Genomic DNA, 19,466 nt, shown 5'->3' with positions numbered 1-19,466 from the left:
TGTATCCAGCTATTGGATCTTGCCGTTACAGGAGGTGACACGATAAAGACAGTACAAACAGGAACCTTGCTGAACTTACATATATACTGTAGAGGGAAACATATCTTAAGTGATATATTTTTTTCTGTAAAAACATGATCTACTGTAAGTCATAAAATAGTATTACTTGATTGTCAATGGCAACTTCTAACAGAATGTTGACCAATAAAAAGAATATTGGCAGAAAACTGTTTACCAGAGATTGTGCACTGCTGGATTGACTCATAGCTTTTAAGAGGAAGAACTGCCTGCAGAAGAAAAACAAAATGGGAAGAAGATGAAACATCTTTAAAGCATCACACTACCACATGGGTCATGTTTTAAGGCTTAAGCTTTCCACATAGGGTAGAAGAGTCGATTTATGCAAGGTAGATAGACGCAGAACTACCAAGAAGAGCTAATATTAAGTGCTTTTATACTTTTGTTCACTTCCACTTACAGAAGCCAGACCTGAACTTTGAAAGTGCATAATTTGAAACAGCCTATTATCAGCAAAACCCATTTTCTTAGAAGAGCTTATAAAAGCCAGTATCAGAGGACTCAGACGAGTATTCGCTTTAAAATAAATGATTACAATCATACGACAAGATCCACCTAGATGGACCAACATCTTTGTTAAAGTAGGCAGACTGTAAAGCATGCAAGCATCATCATAATCAACATGTTGCACAATGTCAAATATATGTATCATCAGTGGTGCATTGATGGCTGAAAACAATGTTGGCTAAACCCTGAGTTCCTTATACTCATGCACTGGAAAACCATCAATGTGGCGTCCTCAAGGCCTGCTAGCGGGCACTACATTTTTGTAAACTACCTCTTAGCCTTGTACTAGCTTATAACAATATTTTGCACGGTTAAAACACACTAACATCCCCCTCCATAACTCTTTCCACAGTCAATCCGAGAAGTGACAGGCTATGTGTTGGTGGCCCTGAACCAGTTTGACTACCTGCCTTTGGAGAACCTGAGGATCATCCGAGGAACAAAGCTGTATGAGGACCGCTACTCCCTCGCAATCTTCCTCAACTACAGACGCGATGGAAACTTCGGTCTGCGCCAGTTGGGTCTGAGAAACCTCACAGGTGAGCGATTTAATTATTTTCTGGTTGCTCACATGTTTCTCTGTTGTGTCTTGTTTTGGGGATTTGTGAGTGCCTTTTGAGCAATTACGTGGCCTGTTAGTCAATGACAATGCAAATATGAGTCCAATCCAACTTTGAAGAGGTATATACCTTTTTCAAGGCAGACATGTTGACATGTCATAGTAGGAAAAGCACAGGTGTATTCAAAACCATTAATGATGGCTGCTTTCCACTTAGGAGAGACCCTGGTGTTGTGCATGCTGACTCACTGAAATAGCTTACTGGGACACTTGATGGAATTGAGCCACCGTTAAGGTTATCAATTTCAGCTGTGCTTTTCCTACTATGACAAGTCAAAATGTCTGCTGTCAAAAAGGTCCATTAGTGTTGTTTTGCATTGATCTAATAATAAGCTGGTAAAGATATCCCCGGTATTATTATTTTGTGGGAGACAACATCCCACAAAGGGTATAACAAGGGGTTGCTTTCTAAAAATCTTTCAATAACAATAACAGTGAAACACTGGTTGGATGGTACTTCGAACATCAAATGCATAAATTGGCCAATATGCTGGTAGTTGTTTACTGGCTTCTACACTTTCACGCAAGATAGACATATGCAGACAGTCTGCCTCTTCTTCTTCTCCCAAGTACCTGACTGGTGCTGTTATCAATTAACCCTATGCTGACTCGTGATGTTGTGAAAAGACGTTACCTCTTCTGTCATTTCCACCCATTGGTCCTGCACACACACAAAGTGTTTCACGTCTGATTTACCACCCACTCCACAAGCCAAGCCTGTATCCTCAGAAGTTGAAGAAGACAGTGAATGTGATTTCGGATTTTTTTTTTTTTAACTAAGTAGGAAAACATTGTGTGGGTGGCTCTGCTTCTTTCTGAACAGTGGATCCTTGTGCTGCTAGATTTCCTTTAGGCGCCCTGACCCTGAGGTCAGTAAGAAATGAAGCTCTTGACTTGCAAACAAGATCTAGAGCTTTTTCCAATAATGGTCTAAATGGGGCATGCCAAGGCCACCTCATGATGTATGAGGTATTATTAACTCATTTTGAAGTTGAATCCAACCTCCCAAATATTCTGAGTGACTGAAAATGAAGATAGAATCAATTGGTGTTATGGCTGAATATAATTAAGTAGAAGTGTTATAGTAAGTCCTGGGGTCTCATTTATAAAAGTGGCGTACGCACATTTTTAGCCCCGTTTTTGTTTTTGTGCCACTTCCCACGCAAAGGTTGTGATTTATAAAAAACTAACTTGACGGGAGAATGTGCGGTCCTCCACGCAAACTCTGACCCATGCGTACGCACATTTTGGAGACAATGGGAATTGGCGACGCAGATGGTGAGGTGGTGAACTGAAGTCAGACTGCAGAAAGTACATGTGGGAATAAAGATTACTCTTAATATTTTCAAGTATTGATGCCTCACGCACATTTCTTCACTCCTTATCATCCACGTTACCATGAAGATTAAATCCAGCAGTGTTATTTGCGCTTGTACTGAGTGATAATTGTTCCATAAACACCTTGTAAAATACAAATCAAATCTTAAATCAAAACTCGTTCATATTTAATCGCTGCTGTCTCACCGTCACATTGTCCACTACGGAGTGCAGGAGGATGAGACGGCCCGACTCCATGGAATACAGGATAGCATTTAAATACCCTAGCATTAGATAACGGCAGAACACAGTGTAAATAACTAAATATCTGTCTTTAATACTGTGCACCAGTACTGTGTGGGGTACCACTAGTTGATGCTGTGATTTTGGCAAGGTGTTAACAATCACTCTAATTGTTGTAAACATATTAATACTGCGGTGACCCCTGTGCGTAATGCTGCATGATGGCACTGCTGGCTCTGCAGGAGGACTAACCCCCAATGGACCATGACGATGACTGGCTAATATGCCGATTTAAATTCCATAAAGCTGCGCTCTTGGATCTATGTACTGAATTGGGTCCAGTAGAGAGGGCAACGCGCCGGAACCGTGCCATCCCGGTCCAAATATAGGTTCTCGCCACTCTGGGGGAAACCGGCTGTTTCCAGAGGGAAAACCAGCTAAGTGTTTTTAAAAAAATAAATATTATATATAATCTTCACCTTTATCACTAAGGCTTGTTTGGATATAATATACAGTATAGTTCTGTTAAATCTTATCATATAGGTCTGGTATATCGAAGCTGTCCCTGAGTGCCGTAATGCCTGCCGTTTTGGAAGATATTATTAATAAAGGTAGTCTATAGATTAGGTTTCCCTACACTGTGTGACAACAGGCCGAAATTATAATTCAATTGGCAGCAATTCACCAGCGTCTGAGAGGTTTTTTGCTTTTTCTCCGCCAGTCGTCATGATTCGGTGACTGCCAGTGTCATTAACATACTTATCAGTATTCACGAGGTGCTTTGCATTGACTATTTATGGTTAAAAATGGGCGTGTGCAGGGCGGGATAAGAGGCTGATTCACGTACGCACACTTGTAGGTAATCTGTGATTTATAAAGGAAACATTGCTTACAGATGTACGTACGCACGGTTTTATAAATCTGAATTGTTTTTGGTGTACGCCATTTTTGGCTTTTCGGCGTACGTACACTTTTAGTAAGGATCCTATGCACAGTTCTATAAATGAGACCCCAGGTCAGTTGTGTCTAGTCCCTTGGTGCAAACACTGCTATATTGTCTTCCAAAAAATGTTGCTCTTCAGTGAAATCATAACATGAATACTTTGCTTATCATCTTTTACATTTAGGGAAGCCTGAGAAATGAGATTTGAATGATTTATTAGGTAGCACCACATAGTGCCATTCATGTCCTCGATGATGAGGAATGTAAGTAAAATGTGCTTTGAAAATACTTATTGCTGCTTTTTTCTCCATGGGGATGAGCTCCCAGTGCAGTCAGACTGGACTGTTGGCAAACAGTACACTGAAGCTTATTTCCACCCAAAAATGCAGTGGAAGTAATATCATACACATGTATGAATAAATGTTACTGACACTGAGGCAACAGAAAGACAATGTTGTCCGTTTGCACTAGAATTTAAAAGATCTATCTGTATTGAGAGATTACAATTCATTCTGAGACTAGAATTTATTTAGATTTTTGAGGAAGAAGCATAGCACTGAGCTTGCGTCTCTGCTGCTTCCAAACCCACTTTCTAAATAATTCAGTTGTCTCTCATTGTTCTCTTCAACTGTTCCTTCCTGGTGATCCCCCAGAGTCGAAGGAAGCGACACAGCGAGCCGCAACTCTATGTGCAGAAAGAGTATGTGCTTGTGCGTAATGTTCCATCTTGTATTCTTTCTCGCATGTTGCATTGTACTTAGGGAATCTCATTTGTCCAGCACCAGCTTTTTTTTTTTTGCTAAGCCTGTCCTCTTCATTGTGGTGCCAAGTTGAAGCCAGTGTTGAAGGAGCCAGGGCTGGACTATGTGAGAAGCTGCTGTTTGATGTACTATCCATGGCCTCAAGCCATGAAGTAGAAGGGGAAGCAATGCACAACAGCCATGGCCTGAATCTGCTCTACTTCATAGCTCTGACTGTTTGAGTTTCACCCTACTTTCTTTTCTTACTGACAAATTGAATAGATTCTGCTCACTTTCTTGTTCATGACATTTTTATAATACAATTATTTTCTTGTAATAGGAAGATTCTCTTATGTTATGGGAAGTTTTGTTGTTATAATAGCATACCAACCAGAGTTCTCCAGTGCTCCAATTGGTTCCCAGTAGCCAAGACTTGACCCAGGGCCCAAATAATGTCCAAATGATCTAATTGTAGCCAGGTAGGCTCTTGTTCTATTTCTCTGGGTTTATATCTCATTATAGGTCATGTGATGCCTCATTGCAGGGAAAAAATGTGACCCTTGAGACAAGATAAAGTGTAAACTGTGTCTAGCTGTTCTTTTCGGCCGTGGCTGCTCATTAATTGGTGTCTGCTACCAGTGTTAGTGTTCACTCTCTTTTTGGGTCCGTTATAGTCGACTGCATTTTGGATTAGGTCTAATTATCCTCGAGTCTATTAAAGGACAGTTCTGACTGTCCTCAGGTCCATTTTCTATAGAGTAAATCTTCTTTGAAAATGTATATGCATGTCAAGTTTGGATAGATGGGGCTGTTTAGGATCACGTCCAAAACATTGGACTCGTAACAACTTTTCTTGAAGGGTCTATCATATCACTGCTTTTTGCACAGATGGTCCTGACAGTTGAACAAGCTCTTGCTGGGGGGAGGGGGATAGATCAAGTCGCATGTGTCCCAGTTTGTTCTGTTGCAGTTGTCATCATTCTACAGTGTGCTGCTGTGGAAGGACATGAGCCTAAACCATCCGGATAGATCCACTTGTGTACATCAAGCAGTACATCAAAACTCTATCCTTCCTGTAAGTGCATTAGTGAGTTCAAGGCTCGCATTCATTACAAGGCCTTTGATGTTGCTGTCATATTGGTCCACCGTTCCTCTGCCAGCAGCTCCCAGGAGAAGTTTAAAATGATCAATATAATCCATAAGAAACATATATAAGAGGATAAAACGCATTAACTACATAAGGGGCTAATCGAGGGAAGCTACAGTAAAAGACCCCTTCAGTGCTGAAACCCACCCGCATTTCTACTCGGGTTGAAATTACCAACGGATGAAATCAATTTGTCGCTAGTATATTGTAGCATTGCACTTATTGATTTTTTCTGGTGCACTCGCTGCGAGCTGTGAATGGACCCTGGATTTAAGGGGACTGGAGGATGGAGTGGAGGAGGTCTCTGGCTGAGCAGGGATAGGACTCCCTCTGATGCACCTTTCAATCAAGCTTAGCTAAGTTATCCTCATCAATATGAAATATAAGGCACAGTCAAGCTGGGAAAAGTTGAGGGGTGGTGTTTGTGCAAGGGGGTGTATAGAAGTGAATAAGAAATGCTAACAACTCTTTGCTCTTGTGTGGAAAGTTTAGTTGTGTTGTCTGTTTGATATTACTTTGTGAGGACAAAAAGCTGGTCCCTTTTTCTGCTTTTTGTGATTGCTGCAAAGAGAAGCTTCAAATATGTACGTCTTTCTACCCTTAACTTCCCATAGCCAAGCAAGAAAAATGTTAAAGATAGCCGCCTCCTGACATTTTCAAAGTTCTTAATCTGTATTTTGATGCATGCTGACCTGCAGTGTCTTCCTTCCTGCTTAGGCAAATGTTTTCAGCCCTTCCGTCTGGATTCACATGAACCCCGGGCAGCTTCTGTGCTTTCACATGGTAATTACAGCCTGCCTCCCTGGCAAAATAATAACAGCGTCAGTAAGGAGCACAACACAGATGAGCTTTCTGATTTAACGTATTTTACTGCCACCCCCCCCTCCCTCCCTTTCCCACATTTTCATCCAGTATCGTTTTTTTTTTTTCAGATTTGTTTTGTGTTGTTGATTCATTTTTCTAACCACCCCTACGCCTGCACTGCGTCTGTCCAAAATGCAGCATCCAATCTGAGGCCCCATCTGCTGAATGATCCTCTCTCGTCGCATGCATGTACACAAGCCTGTGTTTTACGCCAAGGCGTTATCCACTCCTTCATGGCCCATCTGCTCTCTCTTTATCTACCCCGTTTTCGGTCTTTCTTCCATCTCTGTATCCCTCTCTCCTTGGCTCTGTGTCTCTCCTCATATTTTCGATAGCTGGCTTGATTTGTTACATTCATGTCTTTTACGCAAATGCATGCAACGTAATGTTTGTACCATTGCATACTGTATGCAACACCCGTTTGAGCACAGTCTGACTGTGTTCTGCAAAGCCTACCGCAAATATTTAATGGGGTAATCTCAGTGAATGTACGCTATCATCTGCTGAACGTTTCCTGGTTGATGCACAAGGGAGACAGTGAAAGGACGAGATGGGATGGGGCAAGGTGAAAGGGATGATTTGAGTCAGTGTGTTTCCCCCAGACAAGGGACTGCTGAGAGGGGGGCATAAAATTGCTGCCTTCTTCTGATCCCTGAGACTTCCATTCACCATCTAACTACTAGGAGAAGAAAGAGCAATTCTGCCACAGGAGGCAGGCAAGATTGGTTCAAGGCACGTCACCAGAATTTAGTCGGGCCTCTTGCCTGGCAGCCCACAGTCCTCAGGTCTCCTTCAATTGTGTGTCTAATTGATTACTTCCCATGCAATTACTCCCGTGTCACACTCAATATTTCACTGCTCCGGGAAGGGGGCAAGAGGGACTTTCTTTTTGAAGGACGACATTCATATTGTCACATTTGTGAGCCCCTAATGTGGATCGTGAGGAGGCACATGTTAAATTGAAGTCCGGAACGGGCCATCAGTGGTGGTTGGTGCTAATTGATTGCTCTGTAATACCACTGTGTGAAGGCGATAGTGAGACTATTATGGCGTTTTTCCATTACATGGAACTCTACTCTCCTTTTTTGGTTTTCCATTATGAATACAAGTCCCTGGTACCTGCTAACAGGTACTTTTTTTAGTATCACCTCCGTCGAGGTTCCAAACGAGCTGAGGCGATACCAAAAGGTGACGTGAAAACCTGCAGACTACTGATTGGTCGGAGAGAATCGTCACTAATCACTGTGTCATCATTGCTAGCGACAGACGGGGGTGTCCTGAACAAACCCGCCATTTTTAAATAGTTTAGCCAGTGTTTTTTTTTTTTAAACTAAAGTTGTCTTCTGGCTGTGGCAAACAGCCACATGCCGAGAGTCAAAAACAACACACCTTCGACGTTCTGTGTGTGTGTGTGTGTCGCGTTAGGTCACTGCAGCGTCGCTATGACAACCAGCCACGTAAATCTGCAATGGAAAATGGAGGACGGGGCACTGCGGTCGAGCTGAGCCGAGTAGAGCTGGTACTAGCAGTGGATAAGCACCGTTAGAGCTAATGGTTGGTTAGACAATGGTAAAATGTTTTTTTTATGCCAGGGGAATAGGAGGGGGTGAATTTCTTTTAAAAGCTATGTACTCTATACTTTTTGCGTATTTTTGTGATGCACAAAGCTAACATGGCAGGATACTATTACAATGTACACACTTTCAGTTAAATGCTAGGTATTTCTATACTTTTGGCTACCTCTGCCCATGATGGCCCCGATTTTTCCAGGTCACAAATCAAGAATAATATCCTCCATAACTTCCCACTTCTAAAATCTTACAGTCCTTTCTTTCATTAATTTCTTCCATATAGTACTTCCTTTTTTAGATGTAAAATGTAACATGGACAAGTGACTTCATTAATTTTGCTCCAGGGCCATCCCTACATGTATATGTTGCTCACAGTGTTGCCTTAAGGGTGCAGTGTTGCTTGTTTATGCTTTTCTTATTCATTATCTTTGAGTGCTGTTTAAGTTTAAGATTTTATAAGCAAAAAATTACTAGGTTTTATGAAATATTTATGGCCAACCACAACACAACCTGCTATGAGAAAGTAGAAATAATACTTCTTTCTTAAAGATCTTTGCCAATTAAACGTGTGTGTGTGTGTGTGTGTGTGTGTATGTGTGTCTTTGTCTTTGTCTCTGTGTGTTGCATATAATAAATTACTTAATTTTTTGCTCAAAATCTTCGTCAAATCAAGCTCCCTTTTCACATGTACATGAATTACTAAATTTAAACAACCATTAAAGCAACCATCATTATAACACCCTATGTCGACTTCATTTTTCCCTAAACTATGTCAGATAAGCCCTGAAACTGTAAGAACTGTCTGCGCAAAAGGTAAAAAGCCTTAAAAGAAGTAGTAGCATTTGGAAAAGTGGAAGGCAGATACACACACATCAAAAAGATGGCTGTTGCTAATACTATTGAAGCAGCCTGAATCCAGCCTTTGATTGACTTCTGTGCAGCTCAGGTCCCTTGTATTTATTATTTTCATCAAAGGAAGAATTAAATCAACCACCGAGCTTTGATTAATGACCCATCGGCGTTCATATTTGTTTGCTACATAGTTGATATCATGCGAGGATGGCTACTACAACAAAGAACATGTGTCCCAGATTAAATCCAGAAATCTAGAAAATGTCACAACAGCTTTTCTGATCTTCCAAATAGTTAAATATTAGGCATTTCAAATGCATGTGACGTAAGCATCTAAGTACTTTTTTCCATTCTAGGGACCATGTATGTCTTTGTTTTATGCATGCAAGCATGCTAGTGTGTGAATACATCAGTACAGTAGTGCTCATATGTGTCATAGGTGCCTGTTTCCAATACATTATTTACATTGCCTAAGCCCATGATTGCATTAGGGACCAAACTATGACCACTCTGACTATCCTCACTGATGAGAAATATTGTCCAGCCCAAGCGTCCACCTCTGCCTCACCTTTCATCAGCTAGAGAAATATCCAGTCTTACCTAAACATGACTACATACCCTTTATTACCAGTTTGCCTTCCAAACTGAACCTCTGTGGCCTGCTAGAAGAGAGAATCGACTTTGACCTCATTAAAACTTAAAGTAGGCGTGGAAGGAATTTTAATGGCAATTAATAACAAAACAAAGTCCTCTTCTCTCTTCCGCCGACATTTTCTATTTCCCCTGATCTTAGATCAGGTTACGAGTTTCCATGATGTTGATGTAAAACTGGCTCAGAGACCAATGGGACACTGAAATCTCGGCTAAATTCTCGCCTGTTGTTTCAGCAGGGAACAAAAAACAGAATGAGTGTTAATATGACTCATTGAGTATGTGTGCTGGGGATTAATTTGCTCTATAGGTTATATAAATTAGCATATGTTTCTCAGTCACTTGAACTGTGTAACGTGTCTGCGCTCTCTCTCTCTCTCTCTCTAGCTCTTCCTCTCTCTAGCTCTTTCTCTCTCTCTCTCACACTACCACAGCTACCTGTTTTCTTTGCAAAGTAGCAAATCATTTACAGGCTGGATTCACTCACTTTGTTGTCACTTCGTTGTTTTTCATTATTTGGGTTAAGCTTGAGTGAAGAACCTAAAATGTTGGATAAAGTTATATTTCTTTAGCAAACATCTAGAGTAAGTTTTAGATGTTTGACCATTGACACTAACCCTGAAACTTACATTCCTTTCGATAAGCTGATTGAATGTAACGTTAACATTACATCCACATCCACAGCACTTGATAATGTTAATAATAATAATACATTTAGTACATAAAGTTACGTTAATTAACCTTTAATGGCGTGCTTGCCTGCATGTTTTCGTAGTTTGTCCCAGATGTTTTGTTGCTGCATGCTTCTTGTCTAATTCTCATTGTTTCTTTCAAGAGCTGGTAATGTCAAATAGCATTACTGACAGAGTGGGGGATACTGCTTCACTAATCGGGTTGGGGCTTTTTTGTACTTATTTGTGTCCATTTTTACTTAATTTGTCCATTCTTACATCTTTCACATTATTGTTTATTTTTCATTTGTCAACGGAAAATGTAATGCATTTCATCATACTTCTTTTTTAATGATTGTATAGTTTGGTTTTTGTCATGAAAAATAGGTCCTCAACAAATATTTTCTGCTATAGTTTATGATGACAAAATCAACACTGCTCTAAGCCTCACTGTTGCTTACCTAGAGTTCATACTGACTCATCAATTGTAGAACTGCAAATAAACATATATCATAGCTGTCTGGTTGTCCACAAGTAAAATTAAAGGACACCTGCCAGCCAATCAGAAACAAGGAGCTTTTCCAGGGCTATCACAGTGATAATGTGATTCCACCTTGAACAAATAACTAGTGCTGTCATTGTTTTTGGCGAAAACAGTCGCGCCTATGTAGTATATCAACATCACTGGACCAAAAATTGAAATGATGGCAGCGTTTTTTGTTACTTCATATGTATTACACTGTACATGATAACCCATTTGAATAAAGAAATTTGATGCAGTTTAGAACAGCCTAAAGGCTAGTATTACTAATTACTATTACTTTGTCACACTGCAACATTCAGAAAACCCAAAGTGGACAAACACTCACAAACACCTGAAGGGCTTTACCCTTCTAAAATGTATAATGTTGTTGTTGTCCAGTATGTGCTGTACCTACCTCTTTATATTTATTATTCTGTTTTTGAAGAGTAGGGCTGGGCATCGTTTGGATTTTAACAATTCTGATTCCAATTCCGATTCTTACTTTCGATTCCGGTTCTTATCGAATCTTGATTCCGATTCTTTGAGGGGTGGAGTTGAAACGGGTCACATGCCTATTTTCACAGATAAGAGGAAAGTTTTATTTTGATTCAATGGTGGTTTGCAGTTTTACAGGGCTTTTTCAATGTAAAATAAAGCCACACTAGAGGGCTGCTTACTGTGCTCCATGGCTGCAACACAACAAGCGCCTTGCCGCTTCGGAAACCAAAACTTGCGCGTATTAAATTGGGAAGCGATGATTGGATTTGAAACCAAATCCTCTAAATGATTCCAAACGATTCCAAGTCCTTGACTTACTTTGATTCTGAAGGCCAGACTGCATTGCAGACAGGTCTTTGATGTCAGAGGCGCTCAGTGCTCATCTCAGAGGAGGAGCAAAATGAGTGGGAAAGCAAATAAAATAGGAGCTGACTGGCGGTGGGTCTCAAAAGCCACTAAGGAAAATGTCACTTTCTATCAACTTAGTTGTGAGGCCTAAATGGACACCTGTGGACTTGAGGTGATACAAGATTTTCATTGTTAGAAACATGAGGTGTAAAACCTTAATATAAGTTTGGAAATCAGTGTCTTTTTAGGCAGTAAGCGTAAGCTATGTTCTTGTAGTTTTTTGTTTGCCTTTGTAATAATTTTTGCCATCTATTTTCCCTATGACAGCATGTAGAATGTGTTGCTTTACAAAAACTATAGACTTTGGGTCTGGGATAGTGGTTTATCTGTGGATCTTTTAGCATATCTTATATGCTGATAGGATAAAGGTCTTGAGATTTCCAGCTATAACCACCTATTTCAGTTGTTATCATTGATGCTTGCTTTCAACGAGTTTAAAAGAAGCAGTGCTCTCAGAACCAATTTGATAACCTCGCCTCAGTGCCGACACACACATAAACACATAGATTACCCTCCAATGCTACGACTCCTCCCCTTTTCTCCCATGCAGATTAATAATTAATATGCTTATATTTTGCCTTTTAGACCGAAGCCTTGTGTAAGTAGAGCAGCTATTGATGGGGGCAGCAGCAGAGATGTTCACAAGTCATTGTTTGTAAGTCCAAGTTGAGTCTCAAGTCTTTTGCCACGAGTCCAAGTCAAGTCTCAAGTCTCTGGCCATCTGATATGTCCCTAACACTGTATTGTTAAATCTTATGAATTCAAATCATGTCCTGTAGCTACCATCCATACAGTACAGTATCAAAATCATTTGTAGGATAACGTTATGGGGTCTACTGCAATGCAATCTGAAGAAATACAAATTACAAAACTGTTCCAATTTCATAACTGTATTTTTCAACATTTTGGTATCTGCAGCAAATAATACATATTTGTCTGTGTTACTAACTGGCTGTAAAGCCCAACCTCATCATGCATTACATTCTTCAGTGTTCAAAGTTTGAGGGAAACAAATGTATTGAAAGTTAATACACCAACCATGGTGCAAACATGTGAGAACTGGGGTCCGTTTCAGAAAGCAGGTTTAGTGAAAACTCTGAGTTTGTTAACCCTGAGATGAGGGAAACTCTGGGTTTTCCGTTTCAGAAAGACAGGTAACTTAACCTCAGAGTCAGTTACTATGGTAACTGAGTCTGTGAACCTAACCTGGTCGGGAGCAGGTTTTCTTCAATAAACCTCGAGTTTCTCTCAGTCTCCTCCCTCTCATACAGTGTCAGAGGGAGGAGACTGAGAGAAACTCGAGGTTTCTTCTCACTCATTTCCTCATTCATTCATTCATTCAGTCTGTATCAGGCGCATTTTAATGCAGTTTGTTATCTGCGTGAATAAACACTTAATAAATAAAACTTATTGTTAGGCAGATTAGGCCTATAAAACGTTTTTTTTTCTCAAACATGTCATCCTTTTGTCGATGATCCCGTTGATGAAAAAGCTGTATTACTTCACAGAGAGTTTACGTCGGGAGATGATATTGAGTCCCAACTAAATGTATTTTCATTTCCACATTTTTTCACAGTCCATCAGATATGTAGATACCTTATCCGTCCTCATATCACTAACATCCACCATCATGGACATGCTTCAACATCCCAGCAGATTCTTTGTGTCGCATTACGTTTTTTGCAAATGGCAGTTTTCTTGAAACTGAATGGGATTAGTATAGCTTACTTTTTCGCCCGCAGGATTGCACCTTCGCGTCGAAAGGAGCCAGTTGAGGTGGTTTGGGCATCTGGTAAGGAAGCCCCCTGGGCGCCTCCCTAGGGAGGTGTTCCAGGCACGTCCAGCTGGGAAGAGGCCCCGGGGAAGACCCAGGACTAGGTGGAGGGATTATATCTCCAACCTGGCCTGGGAACGCCTTGGGATCCCCCAGTCGGAGCTGGTTAATGTGGCTCGGGAAAGGGAAGTTTGGGGTCCCCTACTGGAGCTGCTACCCCCGCGACCCGACCCCGGATAAGCGGACGAAGATGGATGGATGGAGGATTGCACCTAAATGAAATTATAGGTGTAATACAATTCCAGTTTTCACCAGTAATATTATAAGTTAACTGTGATTAAATATGAAATTAATACACTGTTAATGCTTACGCATTGACTCAAGCAGCAATTTTCTCCCACACCAATTCGCTCTCTGTTGCAGCAGCAGACGCTGTCTTGTCCCTCCAAAATTTTCTATTGGCTTCAGGTCTGGAGACTGGCTAGGCCACTCCAGGAGCTTGAGATGCTTCTTACGGAGCCACTCCTTAGTTGCCCTGACTGTGTGTTTCGGGTCGTTGTCATGCTGGAAGACCCAGGATCATCCAGATGGTCATTGACAAACTTCAGACGGGCCTGGACATGCGCTGGCTTGAGCAGGGGGACCTTGCGTGCGCTGCAGGATTTTAATCCATGATGGCGTAGTGGGTTACTAATGGTTTTCTTTGAGACTGTGGTCCCAGCTCTCTTCAGGTCATTGACCAGGTCCTGCCGTGTAGTTCTGGGCTGATCCCTCACCTTCCTCATGATCATTGATGCTCCATGAGGTGAGATCTTGCATGGAGCCCAAGACCGAGGGAGTTTGACCGTCATCTTGAACTTCTTCCATTTTCTAATAATTGTGCCAACAGTTGTTGCCTTCTCACCAAGCTGCTTGCCTATTGTCCTGTAGCCCATCCCAGCCTTGTGCAGGTCTACAATTTTATCCCTGATGTCCTTACACAGCTCTCTGGTCTTGGCCATTGTGGAGAGGTTGGAGTCTGTTTGAGTGTGTGGACAGGTGTCTTTTATACAGGTAACAAGTTCAAACAGGTGCAGTTAATACAGGTAATGAGTGGAGAACAGGAGGGCTTCTTAAAGAAAAACTAACAGGTCTCTGAGAGCCGGAATTCTTACTGGTTGGTAGGTGATGAAATACTTATGTCATGCAATAAAATGCAAATTAATTATTTAAAAACCATATAATGTGATTTTCTGGATTTTTGTTTTAGATTCTGTCTCTCACAGTTGAAGTGTACCTATGATAAAAATTACAGACCTCTACATGCTTTGTAAGTAGGAAAACCTGCAAAATCGGCAGTGTATCAAATACTTGTTCTCCCCACTGTACATGAATGAATATAGATTTAAAAAGCAATAATTGCATGACAACAGGTTGTTGACGAGTCTCGAAGCTCGAGTCCGAGTCAAGTCTGAAGTCAGCTGTTTGTGCGACTTAAGTCGCCATCTCTGGGCAGCAGTGGGTAATGGGACATGAAAAGGACTTTTCTGTTCATCTCAGGTGCCCACAGAGATATGGTGGGTGTTACAATATGCAACACCAGGCATGACTTCACCAAATATAAAATATATATATATATATATATATATATATATATATATATATATATATATATATAAAAAAAAGCGTTCCCTGACTTATCTGCCACCTCGCCATTATACATTTAATTGTTGTGGTGCTAAAGCTCTGGCTTCTATTAGTGGTATTTTTCTCAAGCTCTGTGTTTCCAACTCAATTACCAGTTGTTGCCTCTTTGATAATGTCATATTCAGTTTTTTTTTATAATAGTTTGTTTTGCAACAACCAGGCTGGGAGGCCCCTTTTATTGCCCATACACAGAGGTTGGTTTGGTCATGGATGTGTTCTGAAAGCGTTTGCTTTACCGTTGTGTTCTGAGACAGTGTAATGCTGGCTGACATCTCGCACCGGGTGGGCAGTCTTACCTTGAGGAAAGTGAAGCAGCATTTGGACAAAATGTTTAAAATGTTTGTCAACATTATCCTTTGACTTGAGAGACAAAGAGAGAAGTTAGTTCACGCAAGACAAAAACACGTATCTGAATATGTTCTACTATGTTATCAAAATAGAACATTCAGACAATTATGCTTTGTAGTTTCAGCTTAAACCTACTTTTCAGTCTTCTGGGTGGACTTTCCCACCATGGCTGATTCACACCACATACAAGAGTTGTGTGAACAAAGTGAGAGCTGTGCCCTGTAGTGTGTTTTCTGAATGTCTCTCAGTAGGTCTGGAAAAACAAGGCCTCAATGACGTGTAGAGCAAATAATGACTGAAGCCAGCTTCCTCTGTGGTAAAACCAACATTCTTGGTATGCTTGTGATAAGATATGCTCTCTCTCCTCAGTCTTTCCATCTTTCCTTCTCTCTGCGTCTCTCGTTTTGTTTTGCCGATTCCAGAGAGTGTGGCTTATTTTAATTCAGCTGGCAGGCTGATCACACTTCAGCCTTGATAAGCTAAGTGGCCCTCAGCAGCAGCAATTGAAGGTCCTTTTACTGTTTAATCGCTCACTTGTTTGTCCCCTTATTAATCTTTCCTGTCTTACCTTATTTGTCTTTCCTCCATTGTTTTCATGGTTTTGTTTTTCCTTTCTCGTCTTATCTCAAGGTATTGTAATACGATTTTCTCCTTCCCCTCCTCTGCCCTACCCATGAAGCTCAGATTACCAGGGTTTTATCACAGTTTAAGTTGAAAATATGCAAGGATGCCCCCATCTCCATAACTATTCTGTCATGATTTTATGTTTTCCTCTTCTCATCTTTAAACCGATGCTTTGCCTTGTTATAATCCCCAAATTTCAGCCTTTTTTCATAAAGGCTAATAGGAAACAATTGCATAAGGGATGGGCCAAATTTAATCAGCTGCCTGTGAATGCAATTATCTTGGCGGAGAAGAGGCGTATGTTTGGGGGATGGGGGCCATGGCCGACACCCCCATGCCATCTACTATACCTCAGCAAATCTCTCATTTTTTCTTCAGAGTGACACAAAGGATAAAAAAGGACACATGTTATTGTATCAATGTAAAAGATTGAATAATAGCACTGAATGGTTTTCTATCAATTTTATTTGGACTGAAATTGCAACACATTCATTTTGACCAATACCTGTATTTCAGACCTTAATCATCCAATGTCTAGTTTCATTACACAACTACTATTGGCACATGCTCTGCTGCGACAGCACTCAGTTTCTGTCACGAACCGCGTCAAACATTTCTGCCAAATTAGTCTCCCCACACCCACAGCTCAATTCCAAGGCCATCACACACATCACAACCACAGTAGCACAGGATAACACACACACCCATCCACTCAACCATTCCATCATTCTGCCCTTTGGACGCAGGTACAGGTCCCTGAGGTGCAAGAGAGCGCGCTATGGCAAAAGCCTGGTGCCTGCAGCCATAGCAGACCTAAACAAAACACCCAGATCAAACACATCAGTGCCACTTTATCGGTTATCTGTCTGTGTGATTTTCCTGCATGTCATTCTGTTATGTTTGTACTTTCATTTTTCTGTGAGTGTGCGGTCTATAATGTACAGTGTTGTGATAAAAAAGTTCCCCTTGGAGACAAAGTCTGAAGTCTTACAATTTGTAGACCCATGCCCAACTGGTGCTGTACATCCAGGCAGTTATTTCTTTTGTCCCCTCAAAGACAGCCATTTCTCACACATTTCTCCTTTTCCATTTGTTGCTCCTGTTTTATCCACAGCCGTAACCCCTCTCAAGACGATTTGTGTTTTCTATTGCTGTATTTATTTATTTTTTTAACTGTCACTTATTTTGAAATGCCTTTATAGGAGGTTTTACTAGTTTTCCACCTAAACACTTGACTGCAAAAATAGTTTTAAAAGTTTCAATAAAATATGCCTTGGTGAGTCTAAAAGTTTCAAATGTTTTTTGTGTTGAGATGGAAGTGGTTGTTCATTACCTCAAAAATTGCAGTGTGATCATCATGCTGCACTCTGCCGCAGCCACTCAGCCATGAATGTCATTCAGCATGTTAAATATAAATGTGCATTGAATGTGTGTGTGTGTGTGTGTGTGTGTTTCCACATACATATGCAGACACACAGGCAGACACATACTGTACATACAGAACATATGTACTCATGAAGAAAACATTCATCTGTGGCTGTGCCTCTGTTAAATCTTAAATATGTCAAGGATTGCCAAGGAATTGACAAGGCTTGGACCCAAATGCAGATTAGAAGGAATTTATTGAACAAAACTTACACAAAAAGTGTCCAGAGGTTGGCAGGCAGGAACACAATAATAATCCAAACAGGCATGAAGACCAGGAAGCAAAACACAGAAGACTAGCAACGACACCAGCAGACAACTTGACCTAAATCAACCCCCCAAAAAAAACAATGATCCCACAACAGCCAAACACAACACCGAGACTAAATAAACAGGATAATGAGGACTAACAAGGGACAGGTGAAACAAGGCTGGGAAAAGGTGAAACACATTAGGGCAATCACAAGGGACGGAAAACACAGGAAGTAAAATAAGACAAGACAAGACAGAAAACAAGACCGACAAAATAAAACAGGAAACAGAACATACAGACACACAGGAAAACAAGACAGGAACTACAGCTAGACAAGACAAGGGAGGAAACACGGGGTACAACAGAAAACGAACAAATACACAACAATAACAGGAAACAAGAACAGAACCACAAAACCAACAGAAACTCAAACTCAAATTTCAATCTCCCAACTTGGTGCCATCCAGTTGTTTTGGTCTTACGATGCTCCCTTTTCCATAAACCTTATCCAGTTCATCTCTTTCTTCTACCAACCCATCAATGCGAGACACACACACACACACACACACACACACACACACACACACACACACACACACACACACACACACGGCCCACGCTGTGGCTCTTGACCGCAGTGTGTTCAGAGACAGTCAAATCCCAACACTGCCATCTCTCTGGTGAACCTCTTGCAAAGCACTTTCATGTAGTCGAATTAATGCAGTTGTTCTTTTCAGGTCAATAGTTAAACACATAAAAGTGCAATTATATTTGAATGGGTACCACCATTTCGCTTGGGGACTGCGTTAACTGTTAGAATTGCATGCCGTCCATGTGGAAGCTGCTTCATCCGTTGACCTTAAAGGAGATATGAAGTTTGTGATGCATGCTGCAAGACATCTCACACTATCTTGTATTAGGAATTTCATTGGTTAATATGACACTGTACAATCATCAAGCCTGCTTCAATTTAAAAGTGTGCGTTAATGTCTTTGTGTTGCTCAGAAAGAGAAATGGAATGATTTAGTGACATGGCCCATGAGCCTTGAAGTTTAGTTTTGAGTCGAAGATGACACCAAGCTTTTTTGCCTGATGGCTAACAGTATGTCCTACAGGATGTAATGCTATTGTCAATTTCTCTCTTTTATACTTGGAACCTATAAGTAATATTTTAGTTTTGTCCTGGTTGAACTGTAAAACATTGTGTGACTTCCAGGCACTACTATCTAAAATTCACCTTAAAAGCCAAAACATCTTGATCGCCCCCTGGTGGTTGGCTGCAGTACAGGGCGGGTGTATGGGCAGGACTTCGTTACCACAGCTCCTCCGCTGGATAACTACTGAGCAGACTTTGGCTCCAAAATTACAATCTCTTTTGGCTTGGTTATGTCTATGCACAGACGGATGTACAGGGCAAATTTATGCACTCATGCCAACACATTTCCCTTTTTCTTGTCGTTCACCTACATGCAAGTACACACAGATACACACACATACTTTACATCTGGTATCTGCAAGCATTTGCTTGGCAACAGTGGGGACTGGAGGGCAAGGATGGAACTGTGCAGCAGTAGCAGATGATGGATGGGATGGGAGATCACCTATTTGTAGAGCAAAGGCAGAGATTTGCTGTCCTGACACCTCCTGTCGGCAAAAGAGCAACTCAGAGCACAGTGATTGACGCAGCGCTGTGTGGCAACATGAGCAGCATATGGAAACTCAGA

The 19,466-nt window shown here is 41.1% G+C and overlaps 1 protein-coding gene across 3 annotated transcripts in view; it reads left to right on the top strand.

The window, feature by feature from the left end:
* Positions 1-19,466, top strand: part of erbb4b (erb-b2 receptor tyrosine kinase 4b) — a 370,775-nt gene that overhangs the window by 216,531 nt on the left and 134,778 nt on the right. For all 3 annotated transcript variants that reach the window (XM_078261658.1, XM_078261657.1, XM_078261659.1), the window contains exon 3: positions 938-1,124. In XM_078261658.1, coding sequence (XP_078117784.1) covers positions 938-1,124 — 187 coding nt within the window. The remainder of the gene's footprint in view (positions 1-937; positions 1,125-19,466) is intronic.

Source organism: Sander vitreus, chromosome 11, assembly GCF_031162955.1.
Source record: "Sander vitreus isolate 19-12246 chromosome 11, sanVit1, whole genome shotgun sequence".
NCBI classification, from domain to species: Eukaryota; Metazoa; Chordata; class Actinopteri; order Perciformes; family Percidae; genus Sander; species Sander vitreus.
The sequence above is the reverse complement of the archived record's forward strand: the minus strand, read 5'-3'. Positions and strand labels throughout refer to the sequence as shown.